Consider the following 17,832-nt stretch of genomic DNA (forward strand, 5'->3'; position numbering starts at 1 on the left):
TTTTGTTCTCTTTAAAATGGATCAAGGTATTATACAAGATTGAAAAACTTTTAGTATTGACTAATTTGTTTTCCAATTTTATAGTTGAAGTTGACAACTTTTACACAGCTACCTGATTTTCTTTTGTTTCTAGAATTAAAGAATGTCTTAAAGTACCACTTACATATTAAGTATTTATAGTGTATATCTACAAAAGATACTTACAACTGTCAGGTGTCTGCGACAGATAGACATGTACCCCCCACAGGAACCCCACGCACGGTAGCGCTGTGCCTTCCCCATTTCCTCTTTCTCTTGCTTCCCTTTCTCCACCTTTCTAAACCATTAGACTCTACAGATTCCTCACTTCCACCCCACACTGGCTAGTTGCAACAACTTTCCCAATCAAGACAGAGTAGATCACGATGCCTGTTCAAGTTTGCTGACCTTAGGCAAGTGCAGCATATTCACCGAATATTCTGATTTTCTCTTTATTCATACTGAGATGGTTTTGATCTCTGCTCTACTCTGTGTGTACACATCTCTTTGTCTTTACATTTGTTTGAGTGTTTCAAGTAGTCATGTCTGTGGAACGCCATGGTTATTTTATTTTTTCAACAATTCAATGTTCTATTTTATACCTCTTCATATTTCCAATTCCTAGCCTGCTTAGAAAAATGTTTGCCTTCAGAAGCCATTCGTTCAGTTTGTGAGGGTACTTAGCAGTGAAAATGCTTACAGAATATAACTCAGCTGAACTTTGTAGCTGGCTTTGTACCAGTTAAGAATTAAGATATTTCTTCTTTTCCTTGCCACTTTCTCCATACCACTTTCCTATCTCGCCCACCAAAAGAAAGTACCTCTTCCTGTTTTCTTTAGATTTTTAGGGAACAAATTTTAAATAAGAGCATGAGCTTTAGAATTAGAAAGCTCCAGTTCTAATGCAAAACTTGCTAGCTGTTTGAACATGGGAAGCTGAATAATCTTGAAGAGATTTAGAGGCTATAAAATATGGGTTTATAGGCTATAAAATAGTAATAATAATAATAACACTAACCTAATAAGAATGTTACCAAAATTAAATGAGATAGCACATACAAAAGCCTTGTCAGGCATTGAGCTCAGTTACTAACAATAATTAGGAAGAAAAGACCAACTATCAGTACTGTCATGTGTTCTAAACAGCATGTATCAACTTACCCTGCATTATAAATAGCCTGTGTAGTAGGTATAGTACCTGTGCCATGTCGCAGATAGGAAATACAAAAAGGTCAAATAACTGGCTATGGTCAGTCCCATAGCTAGTCATTGTGCTTAAGAGTCATTGGTAATTGTTTTATAAAATGCTGGCTTTACTGGTACTTTGAATGTCTGCCATCGCTTCATAGTGACACCGCTGTTCTCTTGCAGGTGATTATCCTGCACCAAGAGCTGTCCTCACAGGCCATGACCATGAAGTTGTCTGCGTTTCTGTCTGTGCAGAACTTGGACTCGTTATCAGTGGTGCTAAAGGTTAGAAGCTGTTTATTACATTTTAAATCTTTAAAAATCATTCCTAAGGACTGTCTGAAGCTATGGTCTTTGATTTATTTCTTCCAGGAGACTCCACAGAAAAATGTAATCTCTAGGTTCTTTGCAGCTGCTTGATTTTATTAGTATGTACTAGTACAGTATGTATAAAAGTTCCTGCAGGTAGCATTTTGTGGTCACCAGCATTCTAGCCAGAACACTGACAAATTAAATTGCAGTACTTCCAAAGAGGCAGCCATTAAAAAGGACATTTAAATGACAAGGGGGAAATGTCCCTGATCAGTGGGGTCTTAAGGGATCGGATTACTCTTCAGATTTGGCCCTGAAACCACTTCCTTCAAAAGATCCTTTACAAGGCTGAAGACTGTGTAGAGGCTGGTGGAAAGGAAACAGGATCATATGGTTCTTTTATCCTTTTTTATGGAAGAAGTCCCATTTGAGGAACAAGCAGGAAATGTAGGTCCCAGTGCTGGATCAGGTAGCAGGTAGCTTCTCCAGGGAAGGAAGCCTGAACCCTGGGACAAACTGAAGGACCAGGCAGAGCCCTGGAGGGAGGAGTCCAGAGATAGGAGGGCCAATGGCACAAGGATTGTATTTTTTTATTCTCAGTGTAATATATAATCATTGATTTTTGTTTTCCCTCCCCTGTACTGGGGATTGAATCCAGGGCCTTCACAGTAAGCTGCATCCCTGGCTATTTACTTTTGTTTGAGAAATGTTCTCGCTAAATTTCTAACTTGCGCGGGCTGGGAGTGCTGGCATTCCAGGCTTGATCATCAGGCCTAAGTCATTGAAGATTTTTAAGCAAGGTGATGAGATGATCAGATTTGGTTGCTACAGCTAATCCTCACTGCTTTATGGAGACTGGAATAGTCTAAAGCCATAAATTTAATTATGTTATTATAAAAGTATATTACAAGCAAAGTAACACATAGGAGGTGTAGGAAAGAAACATGAATTTCCTATAGGTAAAGGTGATATTAGAGGTACTTGCTATTTTCTTTTCTCTTTTTCCCTCATGTTCTGCAACTCTTATTTTAGTATATGGGGAAGGTTTTTTTACATATATAGCTTTGTAATGTCTCTTGTTTTATAAATCCTAGTCTGCTCAAATCAATTGATTAAAAAATAAAAATGCAATTATTTCATTTTTGTGAGGTTTTTGTTTTGAATAAAGCAAGGAGGCACACATATAGTAACTATACTAAGCACTTACTTCCATAGCCAGTAGTGTTTTAAATCTTACACATAATTTCTACAAGTACAAAACTTCTCCAGAACAACTGGGCAAAGTAAATCCTTCCTCCTACTCATTTTACACTTTCACTTCACTGTTAATTTGTTGGAGACAAAATGTTTCCGTATTATGAATTACTCGATTGATTTCTTAATTTTACTTTTACATTATAAGTATAAATTACAGAAAAAATAATGTTTTATGTAGTGTGATATTAAATTTTTGAAGGTACTAGAGAAATTTAGCAACTTTTCTGATAATTTCCCTCAATATTTTTGATAGTGGTACTAGTAGTACTAAGGATTGAGGCCATGACCTCATGCATGCTACAAGCACCGTACCCCTGCACAACAGCCTTAGCTCAAGAAAAACTTCTGTAAGCGTATTAAGAGAAATTTTGTGCGACAAACAGAATTTTATTGTCATATAATCTATGAACTATGCCCTTTTTTTGGAAATATTTGATGAAGGATAAGAATTTGTAGATGTGTACATACTTTATTATTAAACAGCTAATCTGTGTTTGCTCTATTCACATACAAGCTCAGAGCATGGCTCTGGCCAGTATACCACTCTATTTTCACCTTGTAACAAATCTGCCCGGACCAGGTAAGGTTTTGGACTGATGAGCGTAAGTGTGAGATCTGTTACCATTAACTGACTGCAGGCGCTAATGTCTCCACTCCACAGAGGGCCCTTGCCTTGTTCACACCATCACTGGAGATTTGCTGAGAGCCCTTGAAGGGCCAGAAAACTGCTTGTTCCCACGCTTGATTTCTGTATCCAGTGAAGGCCATTGTATCATTTACTACGAACGAGGGCGGTTCAGCAATTTCAGCATTAATGGGAAGCTTTTGGCCCAAATGGAGATCAATGATTCAACACGGGTAAATCTACATATTGAGTGCAAAAAAGGAAGGAAGCAACACTGTTTTATATTAAATGACTCATAATAGAAATTCTCTGGCTCTATACAAAGGCATGATAGTGTAGAAATTATATAAATTCGTGTAGATTGATACTTCGAACGAATTCAGAATTCCTTTGATTATTCCTTTTTTTTTTAAATGAGCAGATTATATTTATTGAGGGAAAGAAAGCTCCTGTCTGAGAGAGGGACAGGAGGGGGGGCCCGAGCAGGTTGTCCCCAGAAAAGTTCAGAAGGAATTTTTTTCTTTGAGGGGCAGGCTGGCTCAGGATGCCTCAAGGGCAGGTCTGATAAGGCATGACGATCAGGGGATCAAACCACAGTATCCTGAGCCTGACTGTGCTTGCTTAAGCAGGTACTTAAACAACTGAGCTAACCAGCAGGCCCCTGATTATTCCTTTGAAACCTAAATAATCAACTCAGTGAATTAGACTTTGGAGTGAATTAGACTTTAGAGACTGTAACTGTTGTTTGATTGTAGGTCAGAATGTTAAGACTTTGTGAGTTCTTTTCCTAAGTAATTGTTTCAGCACTGCATCTCTCAGCATTAAAAGTGAGTTTAGGGCAGAAGAGCCCTACCTTTAGAACCTAAACCAAAATTACAAGCACCCAAAGCCCTTCATTCACAAATAGATTATAATTGCTAGCTCCTTGACATTGAAAACTATTTTGAAATATCCTTTGCCTTTTGTTCTAAAAGTCTTTGTTTATGTTCAGGTTTTAACAAACCATTGTGTTATTTAATTCTGGAGTTCTTCCTAGACTACACTGATAATAATCTCTTTGAGACTTTTATAATTTAAACTGGCTTTAACAAGATCCTTTGTCAGTGTATGAACTTTGACTAATTCCACATTGGAAAGTCTATGGATTGCACTTTAGCAAACTTAGACAAGTGGCTAAAAGGAGATAATTATAATGGAATAGACTGAGTGCTTTTTAGCAGTGACCATTGATTTTTGAAAGAAATGCTGGTTTTCTGCCTTTTTCTGAAGGCCATTCTCCTGAGCAGTGATGGCCAGAACCTGGTGACAGGAGGGGACAATGGTGTGGTAGAGGTCTGGCAGGCCTGCGACTTCAAGCAACTGTATATTTACCCTGGATGTGATGCTGGCATTCGAGCCATGGACTTATCCCACGACCAGAGGTGAGCCACATCAGGGACACGTGCAGTGACTAAGAACTGTCATCAGAGATTTTCCCTATCTTACCAAAGGTGAAATGTACTGAGTAAGATCTCAGTGCCAGATGGAAGCAAGACTAGGACAGAAAAGGGTGAAGGACAGGGTAAGGCCATAAAACAGGATTCTGATAAGAGAAAAATGGGACACAAAGAAGAAAACATCAGAAATGGGTCTCCTAGGGGTGATGGCTCAGTAGGATAAGTGCTTAACTGGCAAATGCAAGGATCTGAGTTCAATCCCTGGTTCTGAAAAAAAAAAAAAAAAAAAAAGTACCACAATTTAGGGGCTGGAGAGATGGCTCAGTGGTCTAAAGCACCTACTTAGAACAAGTTCAGCGAAGCACAGGGACCACGGTTCAATCCCCCAGCACCACATGCCAGCCAGCCCGCCCCCTGGTGGGCTGAGCTGGCCACACACCTCTCTCTCTCTCTCTCTCTCTCTCTCTCTCTCTCTCTCTCTCTCTCTCTAATAAATAAATAAATAAATAAAAAAAGAATATTTTAGAAATGGGTCTCCTGACCTGAAACCCAGAGCTTATTTGCAGTAGCATTTCTGTCCTCAGAGCCTCTCCTTAACTCAGGCTTTCCCTGGCTAAGACAATGTAAAGTAAACATCTTTAGCAGAAGTTCTGTTGAGGTAGGAGGTCCTGCTTTGAGCTAACCGAATTCCCACCAAATGCGTAGTTGTAGACTACAAGACACAAGGTACACACACTCACTACCTGAAACAGATTCTTTTCCCATGTTCTTATCACTTGTTTTTCATTTATGTTACTGCATTTCCCATGGCCCTCTAAAATGTTTTAACCCTGTCTTGGAGAGAGTAGATGTGATTTTCCTTAGCTCTCAGGTTGCAATAAGATTTTGATATGTCCTATAATACATCTTAAAGTAAAAAAAAAAAAAAAAACTAGAACGCTACAATTTCAAAATGGCATATACTATCTCATTGCTATATATTTAAAAGAAATCAAAGCTTATTAAGCACTTTTTAAAAAATATATGAAATATTTCTTATAAGACATTGGTTATAAAGTATTTTAAATGTTAAGACATATAGTAAGTTTGACAATGCATCTTTACTATAGTAAAATAGTACCAAAGTCATCAAAATAAACACTGTAATTTAATTTAGTTTGGTGAAGGAATATTTGTTCTGCAGCAGACTTTTTAAAGTTTAAGAACATCATTAGAGTATTCCAAAGTACAACAACCCATACTGAAGAATAAATGGGAATGCTTTGCTGTGTAATTATTTGCATATACATGAATACCTCTGAAGTGTTTAAAATAATTTATTTTGGGGGCCGGGAGATAGCTTAGTAGAATAAGCGTTTGCCTGGCAAGCACAGGGTCCTGAGTTCAATCCCCAGTACCGCAAAAATAAAATAAAATAATTTATTTTTAAGCATTTTATGTATGCTTCCTAATATTCTTTCATATATTCATTTTGCAAATATTTGCTGTCACCATCAATAGTTGACATGTTAACAAGATTACTCACCCCGGAGTATTCAATCTACATGGGAGAAGCAGGGAAAGGGCGACAGTAGTGGGAATGGGTCACTCCTTTAAGGCTGGGGAAGGCGGGGAGGACTTTGTAGCACGTTCCCACACTCAGTAAGCTTGGACACAGGTTCCAGAACTTATTCAAAGTCAGTCATGCTCAGGGTCTCTAAATAGAGCAAGGGAAGATACCAAGTAAGTTTTCCTTTGTGTTTAATTTCATTCTGAGCTTCTATTATTTTTGTGGGTTTGTTTAGTGTTTTGTTTTGTTTTTGAGGCAGGGTATCACTGTGTAGCCCAGGCTGGCCTAGAGCTCAAGGTGGTCATCCCGCCTCAGCTTCCTGAGTGCCGGGATTGCGGGCACATACCCCTGTGTCCAGCATGTTTTTGCTGTTCTATAATATCTCCAGTGTTTTGGGACACTTGTACATATACAGAAATTATAAACTTATTTATCAACACATGGTCATGTATAGAAGCCTTTCTCTATAAGGAATGGGATTAGAAGTTAAGCAGCACTAGAGCTGGACATAAGTACATGAGACTTGAGTTTAGATGGTGGCGGTGAGGCTGGGCGGGGACCAGGCCAAGCAAGAGCCCCAAGGGCTGATTATTTGTAAGACACGAAGAAGAAAGGACAAGTGTGGCTTGACCAGGCAGGCAGACAGGGACTCGGGATGCAAATGTTGAGTCGGAAGTTTTTGTGACACAGCTGCTGTCATCTGATAGGCAGACACCAGTGGGCAAAGGGACACTAGCACGTTTGGATGCAGACAGAGTGGTGGTTGCAAGTGCCTGCACCAAGGATCATGGAGTGTGAGTTTAAAGAGTGTAGGGCTTAACGGAGACTAAGGACAGAAAGGTTACACGGTTCGGGTGAGGTGCAGCTCCTCAGAAGCCCGTACATGGCCAGAGGGAGAAGGCGGCAGTGATGGGCTTGAACACAACCACTGAGAGGCACGGAGGCCAAGGGGGCACTGGAAACTCAGATTCTGGTGCGTCTGTCTGGGCCCTCCACTGGGTTTGACCACCATCCAGATGTGGGCAGGGCTGGTGCAGCCTCCTTCCGGAGAGCTAGGCAAATGCCAAGTCTCTCTCAGTGAGTGCAAAGCTAAGACTAGACAAGCTGTAAGGTGAAGCAACTGCCTAGCCAAAATTAGCAACCACATACGTGAGTTTGTGTCACTGCTGACTCCTGCCTCTGCTTTTCCAGGACTCTGATTACTGGCATGGCTTCTGGTAGCATTGTAGCTTTTAATATAGATTTTAATCGGTGGCATTATGAGCATCAGAACAGATACTGAAGTGAAATGAAGACCCAAAAGCCAAGTTCAAGCCGAGAGCACAAGAGCTGCATGGAAAGGCAATATCTGGTGGGAACACTCGTCTCCATTCGCCTCTGTTTGTACATTCCATCACACCCAGCAATAGCTGCACATTGTAGTCGGCAACCATTTTACTTTGTGTATTTTTTCAGGACTGAACACTAGCTGCTATCAAGCAAGCTTCTATCATGTAAATTATATGAATTAGGAGATGTTTTGGTAATTATTTCATATATCGTTGTTTCTTAAGAAAAGGTTGTAGGATGTGTCACAAGAGACTTTTGACAAATTCTGAGGAACCTTGTGTCCAGTTGTTACAAAATTTAAGCTTTGAACCTAACCTGCATCCCATTTCCAGCCTCTTTTCAAGCTGAGAAAAATAAAAATAAAAACACGTTTGATACTTTGTACATCAGATGCATCTTATTTAAAGGGATACTTTTGTAAAAGTAAAACCTTGTATAAAGAACAAAATGTTTCTTAATTTTATCGTGGAGTTACAACTTGCATGTTCTTTACTCCTGCCAGTCCAGATGGAGCAGGTGCACTTACTCTGCAGAGCAGAAGACCTGTCCAAGGACACAGCTCGCAGGAAAGGGTGGAATTTGGGCTCAATCCGTACTTTTTGACATTTTCACCAAAATATGGTTTGCACTTTTTAATCTAAATTCATCCCTTCTAACTGAAATTTGCTCATAAATCATTTGGATAGTAAGCCATTATTTGCCATTTTTTGGTACTTTATACAAAGAAAATTCAGCCCTGCCCTTTATAATTTGAAGACACAGCAGAAAGGGGGCTTAGGGGTGAGGTCCTGGTTTGGATTGTATAGATAGGAGTCATGATGGTTAGTTCTATAGGAATGACTTCCCGACATGTCTCTTCCAGTCATCCTGCTGGCTTAGTTCATATACATTAGAGGAGGAGAATGATGCTCACATTTTTTTCTTCTTTGGTTTTTGAATAGCTACTTTAGTTTCTGAATTAAAAGTCAGACATTATTACAATAATAAATGAAGTTATTCTTTTAGGTTCTTGTGAAATTCTCACCTAAAGCCACATTCTTAGCCTAAGGCATTTCATCTTTTATGATATAAAATGATGGCTATCAAATGATTTTCCATCCATTGTACTGATCAAGTAATACACCCAGGGGTATATACACTTGATTCACATTTCTTCTTTGTATATTTGGTGACTGTATCGTCATAGATGTACATATTGTGTCGGTAGGGCTATGAGGCATGTTACAGGAATGTAATTTTCTCAATTTACACTCACTTACAGTCATTTATTTAAAAAGATAAAACAAAATAATGGGTTCTTTGTATTGGCACTTTGCACCAGAAACATATCATTATTTATTGATGTGATTATGATTACTTATTTGTTATCCACCTTGTACTAGTAAGTTTAGCACTGAATTATTCCTTCTTCATTGTTGTTTGTATTTATGAAATTCTGAAATTATGGGGAATCAGTGTAATGATTAAGTTATTCATCACCAGGCTGTAAGCAATATCTTGAGTTTGTAGCTTAGAATTGGGAGGACACTGAACATCTGGAAGACAAGCTCATTTCATCTTGAGATCATGGTGAAATATTTTGGATATATAAATCCCTTCAGCTATTGTAACCATGTTTTCTTGCAAAGATGTAAAATATGCCAGATGTGTGTGAGTTGGAAATCAAAAAAAGAAAAATAAAATATGCAAAGAATTCACTGATTGTTTCACATTTCATTGGACATGTCACAAACATGCATTTGTTACATTGTCATATGAGTGTAAGAAATCAGCAGTGCCTCATGGGAGGGCCTGGAAGCTAAACACACGAAACAGAGTCCTAATGAGGTTCTGTAATTCTCTGAAACATGAGCTGTTCCGCTTGACCATCTGGCAGGGATTTGGGGCAGTAGTGACCAGAGGGAGACCGCCCTCATTATTTATCCTACATAATCCACTTCGGGATTATTTTCATTTTATTTAAAAGGAACTAAATGGGCAGGATATAATAACTCCATATATGAATATCACCAAATAATGCTATTTTCACATGAAGTCACACATTGTAGAATTCATCATTAACCAAGCATGGCACAGGCAGGAACTGAGAGGCCGGGAGGACCCAGCAGCTGTTGAGCCCAAGGCGGGTGGCAGGAAGGCAGCGGAAGGGGCTCAGCCATGGAAATCTGTGCAAATGGGAAGGCCGCAGCCCAGACAGGCCCAAGCAGATACAGAAACTGCAAGCAGTGCTTCCATCTGCTTTCCTGGGACTAAAAGGACAGGCCCACCAGAGCCAGGTGGTCTCCTTCCTCTGGCCCTTCTTGGAGCTTGGTAGTGACTGCAGAAGGCTGATCACTACCTAAAGTGTGTGGCAGAGCAGAAGCAGTCCATGGCATGGCAGGCATGACAGCGACAAGTCTCCTTTTCCTAGTCTGCCAGCCTGTTGGTTGGTGCCACCCACGCCCAGGTGGGCCTTGCCATCATTCACACACGAGCCGGCTAAGCCAATCAGTCTGATCCAGTTATTGAACCCATCCTCCAGTATCACACACCCACAGTCTAGCCGCCTCCCAAGAGTCCCACCTCCTTATCTAGAGATAAGCCATAACAGCATTGATCCCAGAGCCATGTGGTGCTAGGCAGGGACTCTACCACTGAGCACCCCTAGCTCCCTAATCTCAATTTGATAATAAATTAAGCATATACCCTATATATGATCTGGTTAGCCTATTGTAGTTCAAATCCAAAAGAATATTTGTTTTATATCACACATGTAAAATGATGTTAGTAGCATTTTCCTAAGAACCAAACATAAATGTAGACTTTCAAAGACCAGATGCAGATGAGAGCATACCACAAGATTCCATTCATATAAGGACCAAAAACTGGTGAAAGTGGCAAATCCTGTTAGAACTCACAGTGTTTACTTTGGCAAGAGGAAGTACCTGTAAGGGTCATTAGAAGCAATGAAATTCTGTTGAGTGCTGAGCTCTGTATTGGTCACCTTTCCCATTTCCTAAGAGAAATACCCAAAACCTACAACTTAAAAAAGACGGTGCTTATTCTGGCTCACGGGTTCAGGCCACAGCCATGGCTGGCGGCTGCAAGGAGGAGCATCGTGGCTCAGGGGCCAGGTGGAGCAAAGCTGGGTGCTCGCAGCAGCCAGGAAGCAGAGCCCAGGGACGGTGCCAGCAAGAGAGACGCCCTCCACAGGGCACTCACCCTTCCTGGGACTTGAGCTCCAACCACCAACAGCACACGCATCCACTGAGGAGCACAGCACACCCCACAACCCATCCACTGCTCCAGGAGTCTCTGAACCCAGCAGAGGTTGGCAAGATTAACTGACACAGGGCTATCTCAGGCCTGGGTGTGTTAGAAATGTAGGCTCCCTTTATATAGACTCACTGGCCACATCATGATGATCTGAATGCTTCTATGTGTGTTATAAAACGTACACTATGAAAAATTAAAGATATGCCCTGTGTCACACTTGTTCTTTAACCACTCAGTTTTTAAGCCAGTCATCTAAACTGTGACTACCGCCCCTGCCTGTCCTGTCCTCCAGTGCTTTTCAGGCCTGCGTCTGGACTGCTTGATCTGGTGAGCACTTCTCCTCACATCCTGGTTGCAAGACTTCCTCCTTCAGGGAACAGCCCCGCCCCGCCCCAGGGTACCCCTGCTGACTGTGCACCGAGCACTTGTTCATATGCCACCTGTATACCATCTTAGTCCATTTCAGCAGTTATAACCAGATATCTGAAGCTGTTATTTATGAACCTTGGAAATTTGTTGCTCACAGTGCTGAATGGTTGTAAGTCCAAGATGAAGGTACCAATAGATTTGGTGTTTGGTGAGGGTCTGTTCTTCACAGATGACACTTTCTTTGTCCTCAGAGGAAGGAGAAGACAAGTTAACTTTTATAAGGACACAAAGTCCATTCATGAGGCCACCACCCTCACCTAACCAACTCCACAAAGGTCTCACCATTTCATACTACCTTCACTTTGGGGATTACGGTAGAATATATGAATTTTAGCGAGTAGGAACACTAATATAGCAATGCCCACATCCGAGTCCCCACCGCCTCTTGCTATGTGCCTCTCTATACTACTTGATGACGTGGGTGCAGAGATACTTCCTCCTGATGCCCTGGTCCTTTAACACCAAGCATAGTGTCAATGTCAGTTACACTTTCATCTTTCTCACCTGACTGTGAACCTACATGCTAAGGTTTGCCTTGCACCTCATAAGGGTCATGTCTTCGTCACTTTTCTTTTTGTTTTATTTTTTTTTAATATTTTATTTATTTGTGTGTGTGTGTGTGTGTGTGTGTGTGTGTGTCCAGCTCAGCCCACCAGGGGGCGGGCTGGCTGGCACGTGGTCCTGGGGGATTGAACCTCGGTCCCTGTGCTTTGCTAAGTTTATTCTAAGTAGGTGCTTTAGACCACTGAGCCATCTCACCAGCCCCTTAGTCACTTTTCTTGTTGCTGAGATTTGGACCACAGTTTTAGAGGTTTCCATTCATAGTCGGCTGGCCCCAAGGCAGGGTGGCGTGGCAGAGGGGCAGCGCAGCACAGAAACAGCTTGTAGCAGGCACAGGCAGCAAAAGCATGCTAGAAACAAGCAACAAGCCTCTTCCTGTTCCTTACTGCTTATTCAAACTACCCACCCTTAGGGCAGGAAGCACTCACACCCCTAACCCCAGCATCACATCCTTGATCCCAGCATTACACACCATAGGTCCGACCCCCTTCAAATAGCCCCCTCTGTGACACATGAGGCTTTGGGAAACATCTAGATAGAAGTCATAATAGGTCTCAACCAGCAATCCATTCACAAAAGGTAGGCATAGGACAGGAGAAAAGCATAACAAATTTATGTAATCAAAGCTGTGTGTGACATAGATGCCTTCAGAATGAGGGCCTAACGGCCCAGGAAACTGTCCACTTTTCAGCATAGGTCAGATGACGAACTAACACATGGGGAGTGCACAAAATGGGTCTGACTTAGTGCAATGGACCGAGGGAGAAACAGTGAGTGCTGCCTGCTCAATTCTTTCTCTCGTCTCAGTTGTAGCTTTTCTTCCTCTCAGATGTAGGGTAAGCCTCCCTCTGCAACAAGGGTCTTATAATCTACCATTAGAAAAAGTAGGTCAAAGAATTTCTTTATGGCCAATACTTATAAAGAAAGGCACAGGAAAGTTAGAGTAATATTTTTAGGCTTTATGGCTCATTTTGGAGAACGGGTTCTGGTTTATGTGACCTGCTTCAGGGAATAGAAATTCTATTTTTATGAATCATTTCAAGGGAGAATGAAGGGTAAGAGACAAAAGGATGGAAGGTCAGAGAGACCTCTGTTCAGAGGCCTTTCTCTGACCTTCCAGTGTCCTTTCATACAAAGTATTCAGCCTGCCAAAACGCCATCATTAGAGCATCATTTTCTGAACTCCGTCAAATAAGTAAATGCATGGGTCAACCTGGAGCCTGGAGGCCTGGCTCTGAGTCCCAGCTCCCTGCTTACCAGCATCATGGGCTTGGGCAAGTTCCTTAACTTCTGAAATTTCTTCAAGGGTACAGGAGACAGCAGCCCTGTGACCTGCCTAGGATCCACAAATGGGCTTCAGAACTGTCAAGTATCACAATGAACAACCAAATATTCAGACTCTAGTTCAAATGCTTTTATAACCTGGCCAACCCTCACAGGAGGGTCTGCAGCTTTATTATTATTATTATTTTATTTTTATGAAATCTGCTTTCCATGGGAGAAGCTGAGCCAGAGGCTTGCCATTACCACATGCAGGCTTAACCTTGGATTTCAGCTCTGTCTAGCACCTACTAGAAAAGATGTTTTTGTAAAGTCCCTTTACTGTACAGAGACAGAAACTAGAAGGCACTTACCACTGTTGGGTAAATGCAGGTTCTAAGCTGCTCTGATTTTATTTTTTAATAAGTAATATGTTTTCCTTGTTCAGCTCTAGAGCCACAAAACCAGACAGAAAAGGCTTTGGTTTGAGGTTTGGGCACCCTGTGCCGACTTCCTTCCCTTGGAAGGACAAGAGCTTCCCACAGAAACGGTTCAAAGGCAGAGGGGCTTTGCCGCTCCCAAGTGGTGGCCCTGGAGAGATAGGCTAAGCTGGTGTCATTCAGGCTGAAAGTGGCCCTAGGGAGAGCCAGACTCTGCCCTCCTGGTGAGGAAGGGAGTGAAAGGCCATCACCTGAGGAGAGTTCTCCAGCACATGGGGACCACAGAAGCCACTCATCTCCTGTATTCTCCTAGCAGTGTGATGTCCAAAGACTGTCACCCTGTCACCACTACAGCCCAGACCAGCCTCACAAGTGGAAGGCAGAAATTTTGTCACCCTGTGTCCTTGCCCTCCTTCCAAAATACCCTGGCAAGGCAGGAAAAGGTTCTTGTTCTATATTTAGGGTAAATGAAGTTCACCCACCTAAGTGAAGTCACTGGCTTTGCTGAGAGCTGGTCTCAACTGAAAACACCCTGACAGACTCACCTAGAAAGCAGGTTTAATCTGGGTTCCTGTGGCCAGTCAAGCTGACACACAACTGGCTATGGCAGATGCTGAGGACAGCAATGAAGAAATCGCAGAAGACACCTTGAACCTCCTCCTGGGGAGGAGAGTGGGCAGCCTAGCGTCCCCCACAGAGTTAGACCAGGAGCTCGCAGCCTTGAAGGCTAGGATTTGGCCCTTGGTGAAATCAGATACAGAAGGGCCAGTGAGTTGTGCATGCTAAACCTTTCCTCTCAAATGAAATCAGAAACCTACAGACCTTTCACTAGTCATGCCTTTTCCTGATTAAATAAAATCCGTACTTGAGATGATTGGCAAATGTCTCATATTCCTGAAGTGCCAAAATGGACTTCTAATTTTAACCTGGCATCCGCCATCAGAAGAGGTGAGACTCAGCTTTGGGCACTCAGCCAGGGGAGTCACCAATCCTCCACCTGGAAGGCCGATGCTGAAAGTGCGTTGGGTGACCAAATGTGTGGTTGTGTGTGGCACTGCTGTCATGAATGAAGCTGTGGCGGAGGAGCCCCACTGCCTCTTCTTCTTGCCCTACGTGGGCAAACAAAGCTGAGGGCCAAATGTGAGTCTACCCGACACAGTGGGAAGCACCCACAGCGGCACCGATCACCAGCGGTCACCTTGGAGGGTTCTCTTGGACACTCTGTCCACTCCTGAGGCCTGAAGGCAATGGCAAAGCCAACAGGAAGTGGCAAGGACCCCAAATCTACAAGCTTGGAGGACTTGATCTTTGGCAAAGGTATCTGTCTTCTAGCAGTTGGTTTTCTTTTCTTTCTTTCTTTTTTTTTCCCCCCCACTAGGAAGTACTTTAAGCGTTCTTAAAAAAAAAAAAAAAAAAAAAAAAAAAAAAAAAAAATCTCCAGACATTTAAAACAGTTCACATTTCAACAACAAAATGCTGTCAGGTACTTGGAATTCTAGAGTATCAGGATGAAGTGTTGGTATCCAGCTTCATTATACATGGGTGGCATAAGTCACAAATGAGAGTTTAGGACCCAGCAGAATGATGTGTCTTTCTACAGCTTGTTCTCCCTGCTGTCTCCCCTACCCCACAGATGCCACCAGGCAAAGCCCAGCAGCCAGCTTAGGCTCCAAAGGGAGGAAAGGAGGAAGGGAGGAAGGGAGGCCTCCATGCTCTCCTCCTCCTCACCCTGAGGTGGTTCTTCTGTGTTCTCTTCCTCTTCCTCCCCTTCCCTCTTCTCTGGTGGCTTCTCATAAGCTTTTCTTTTTTTTTTTTTTTTTTTTCTGATGGTGTCACTATCACTCCATTCCAAGTTTGATATTTCAGAAGCAAGATAGCTGGCATCACCCTCCTGACTGAGGATCTCCCTAAAGCCACCATGTGAGAGTATTTGAACCAGAGTCAGAGCTGTGCAACACACCATGTCCTGCTGCTCCAGGGTCATGACTGTGTGTCTCTGAAGTTGCCCCTCTCACAGGGGTCAGTGATGCCCGCTGAACCTGGCAGGAACAGACCCGTTGCCAGAATCGGCAAACAATGCCTGTGTGCCACATTTAAGGCCAAAGGCTGTCTGGTGGGGTTATTCAGCACAGCATAGTGCCCAAGTAGGTCAAGGATCCAGGGTGTGAGGGGCCCAAAACCAAGAAAACGAATCCTGAAGTCCTTCAGCAATCTGATGAGAACTTTAACTATGGACTGAGAAGCATTTTCCTCAAACCAGTGGCCATGTCGAATGGCTGCTAAGGCACTCTGCAACACCTTGATAGCCAAGTGTTCTGGGTCCAGTTTCTGAAGATTGGGTGGCACTGTTGTAATGAGCATTTTCACTGTAATGTCAGTTTCATTAGTCAGCATGGTCAAAACTTCAGAAGGATCCTGTGCTCTTAGGCTTTCCATGACTTCGTTCCCCAGGGCAGCAACAGCTTCCAAGGTTGGCAGAATCTTCAGGATGACCACTAGGTCGGCCATGTTGTGTCCCCTCGTCATCATTCCCTTTTTATATGATCCTACCTGTCGGACTCCTTCAATTTGCGCTTCAAATGTCCTTGGAGCCACAATTAAATTGTCAATCACATTGTTTATTTTTGTTACCAGAGAAAGGATAGAAGCCTGTTCAGCAGAATTGGACGCTAGATCCTGATTCCTCTTCAGCAGTTTCACTGAAGGAAGTTTCATTAGGTGCTGGCTTGACACGTGGAAAGGCCATTTTACACAAATAGAAGTCCCAAATAGAAGTCCAATGGGATGTGCAGCACAAAGAGCCTGAAGCCTCCTCCGGGGCCTCCTGGGGAGCCAAAGCGCCCTGTCCCCCGTGGCCACGGCCTCGGTTGCCCTTCATGGTGGCCCTGATCATGAACAGTTGGGCTTCTTAGAAACAAAGTGAACTCCAATTAAATGAAACAGAGACATGATTTATTTGAGGAATATTTGGAAAAAATCTCTCCAATGTAGGCTGTAGGGTAGACCAGAAGCCCCAGTGCCCTTCCCAAGTGAGACAATTATGATCCTGAATCAAACACAAAAGAGCCATTTGAATTCTTTGCTGAGCTGGCACCAAGGAGAAGATTCCCCAGAGGCAAACTTGCACTGCCCAGCGCTGTTCTGCAGGCTAATGCAGACAGTGTAGCTGGCCCACCAGCCCGAGGCCTGAGTCCAGGTGAGCTCTCTCAGATACGGTGGTCTGCGTATGTGTTGGCTTATTAGTTTGGTTTGGTTATGGGTGAGAAAATAGGAGCTTATTGGCTCCCTTAGCAGAAACAGTTTGGTCAAAATATGAGGCCTGGGGGTGAGAACAAAAACAATCAAAAACAGGGCTTTGAAAACCAAGAATCAAGAAGAAAAGCAACTCTGCCAACCAAAAGATAATGGCTGCTGCTGTGACTGATCATCAAATTAGTTTTCAGTTTTCTGGCAGGGCTAGCTGAAAGGAGCAGGGAAGAATTATCATAACAGCCCTGAGTTATTAATAGACCTATGGAATGCCTGCTAGGGGCCTGGCAACTTACGTGACTTTAATATATTGTCCTCACAAGAGCCACGTAGGGTGGACATTATTGTCCCAATTATTCATTGAAGAGTTCTGAAGCCCAGAGGGGTTGATACCATTGCTAAAGACACGTACAGGGCCTGGAAGACAGCTCAGTGGCAGAAGTGCCTGCCTGGCAAGCCCAAGGTCCTGAGTTGGTTCGCTAGTACCAAAAACATAAAATAGATAAAAACTAAAGACACATACAAAAGCTTTCCTCACGCAACATTTTGAATTTAATTCATCATTATGTATGGGACCCTGAGAAATGAAGTGAACAGTGTTTATGTAGTTCTTACAAACTTTTCATATGATTCTTTTCATAGTATTATTTGATAAAATCAAAGGCTTTATAACTTTGAAAAGCACTCAAGGAAATTAGCCTTGGAAGTACTAAGTTAGAAGGACCCTGGCTGTAATCTGGAAATCTAGTTTAACATGTTGATTCCACACAGCACATTGCAAATTACTTGAGAACAGGTATCATCCCTCAACACGTGCAGGATGGCCCCAGGACACACTGGAGCCAGCAACCCCGGGTGTTGTGGAAATCCCGACTATGAGAAACAGGGCTGAAATGTCTCAGGCACGTTGAGGAGCCTAGCTGT

At 42.6% G+C, this 17,832-nt stretch overlaps 1 protein-coding gene and 1 pseudogene across 8 annotated transcripts in view; one reads left to right on the top strand and one right to left on the bottom strand.

Moving 5' to 3' along the window:
* Nbea (neurobeachin) overlaps positions 1-9,412 on the top strand; it is a 760,086-nt gene extending 750,674 nt beyond the window's left edge. For 7 of the 8 annotated variants that reach the window (XM_023714988.1, XM_023714990.1, XM_023714992.1 and 4 more), the window contains 4 exons: positions 1,390-1,491; positions 3,437-3,633; positions 4,670-4,821; positions 7,577-9,408. In XM_023714988.1, coding sequence (XP_023570756.1) covers positions 1,390-1,491; positions 3,437-3,633; positions 4,670-4,821; positions 7,577-7,667 — 542 coding nt within the window. In that variant the 3' untranslated portion in view covers positions 7,668-9,408. Of the gene's footprint in view, positions 1-1,389; positions 1,492-3,436; positions 3,634-4,669; positions 4,822-7,576 lie in introns of all 8 variants that reach the window. The other variant, XM_004631077.2, reaches the window with a different exon arrangement.
* Positions 9,413-15,367: 5,955 nt separating this feature from the next.
* LOC101560196 lies at positions 15,368-16,537 on the bottom strand (annotated as a pseudogene).
* Positions 16,538-17,832: the final 1,295 nt, after the last annotated feature.

The sequence above is a fragment of the Octodon degus genome, unplaced genomic scaffold, assembly GCF_000260255.1.
Source record: "Octodon degus isolate 3935 unplaced genomic scaffold, OctDeg1.0 scaffold00038, whole genome shotgun sequence".
NCBI classification, from domain to species: domain Eukaryota; kingdom Metazoa; phylum Chordata; class Mammalia; order Rodentia; family Octodontidae; genus Octodon; species Octodon degus.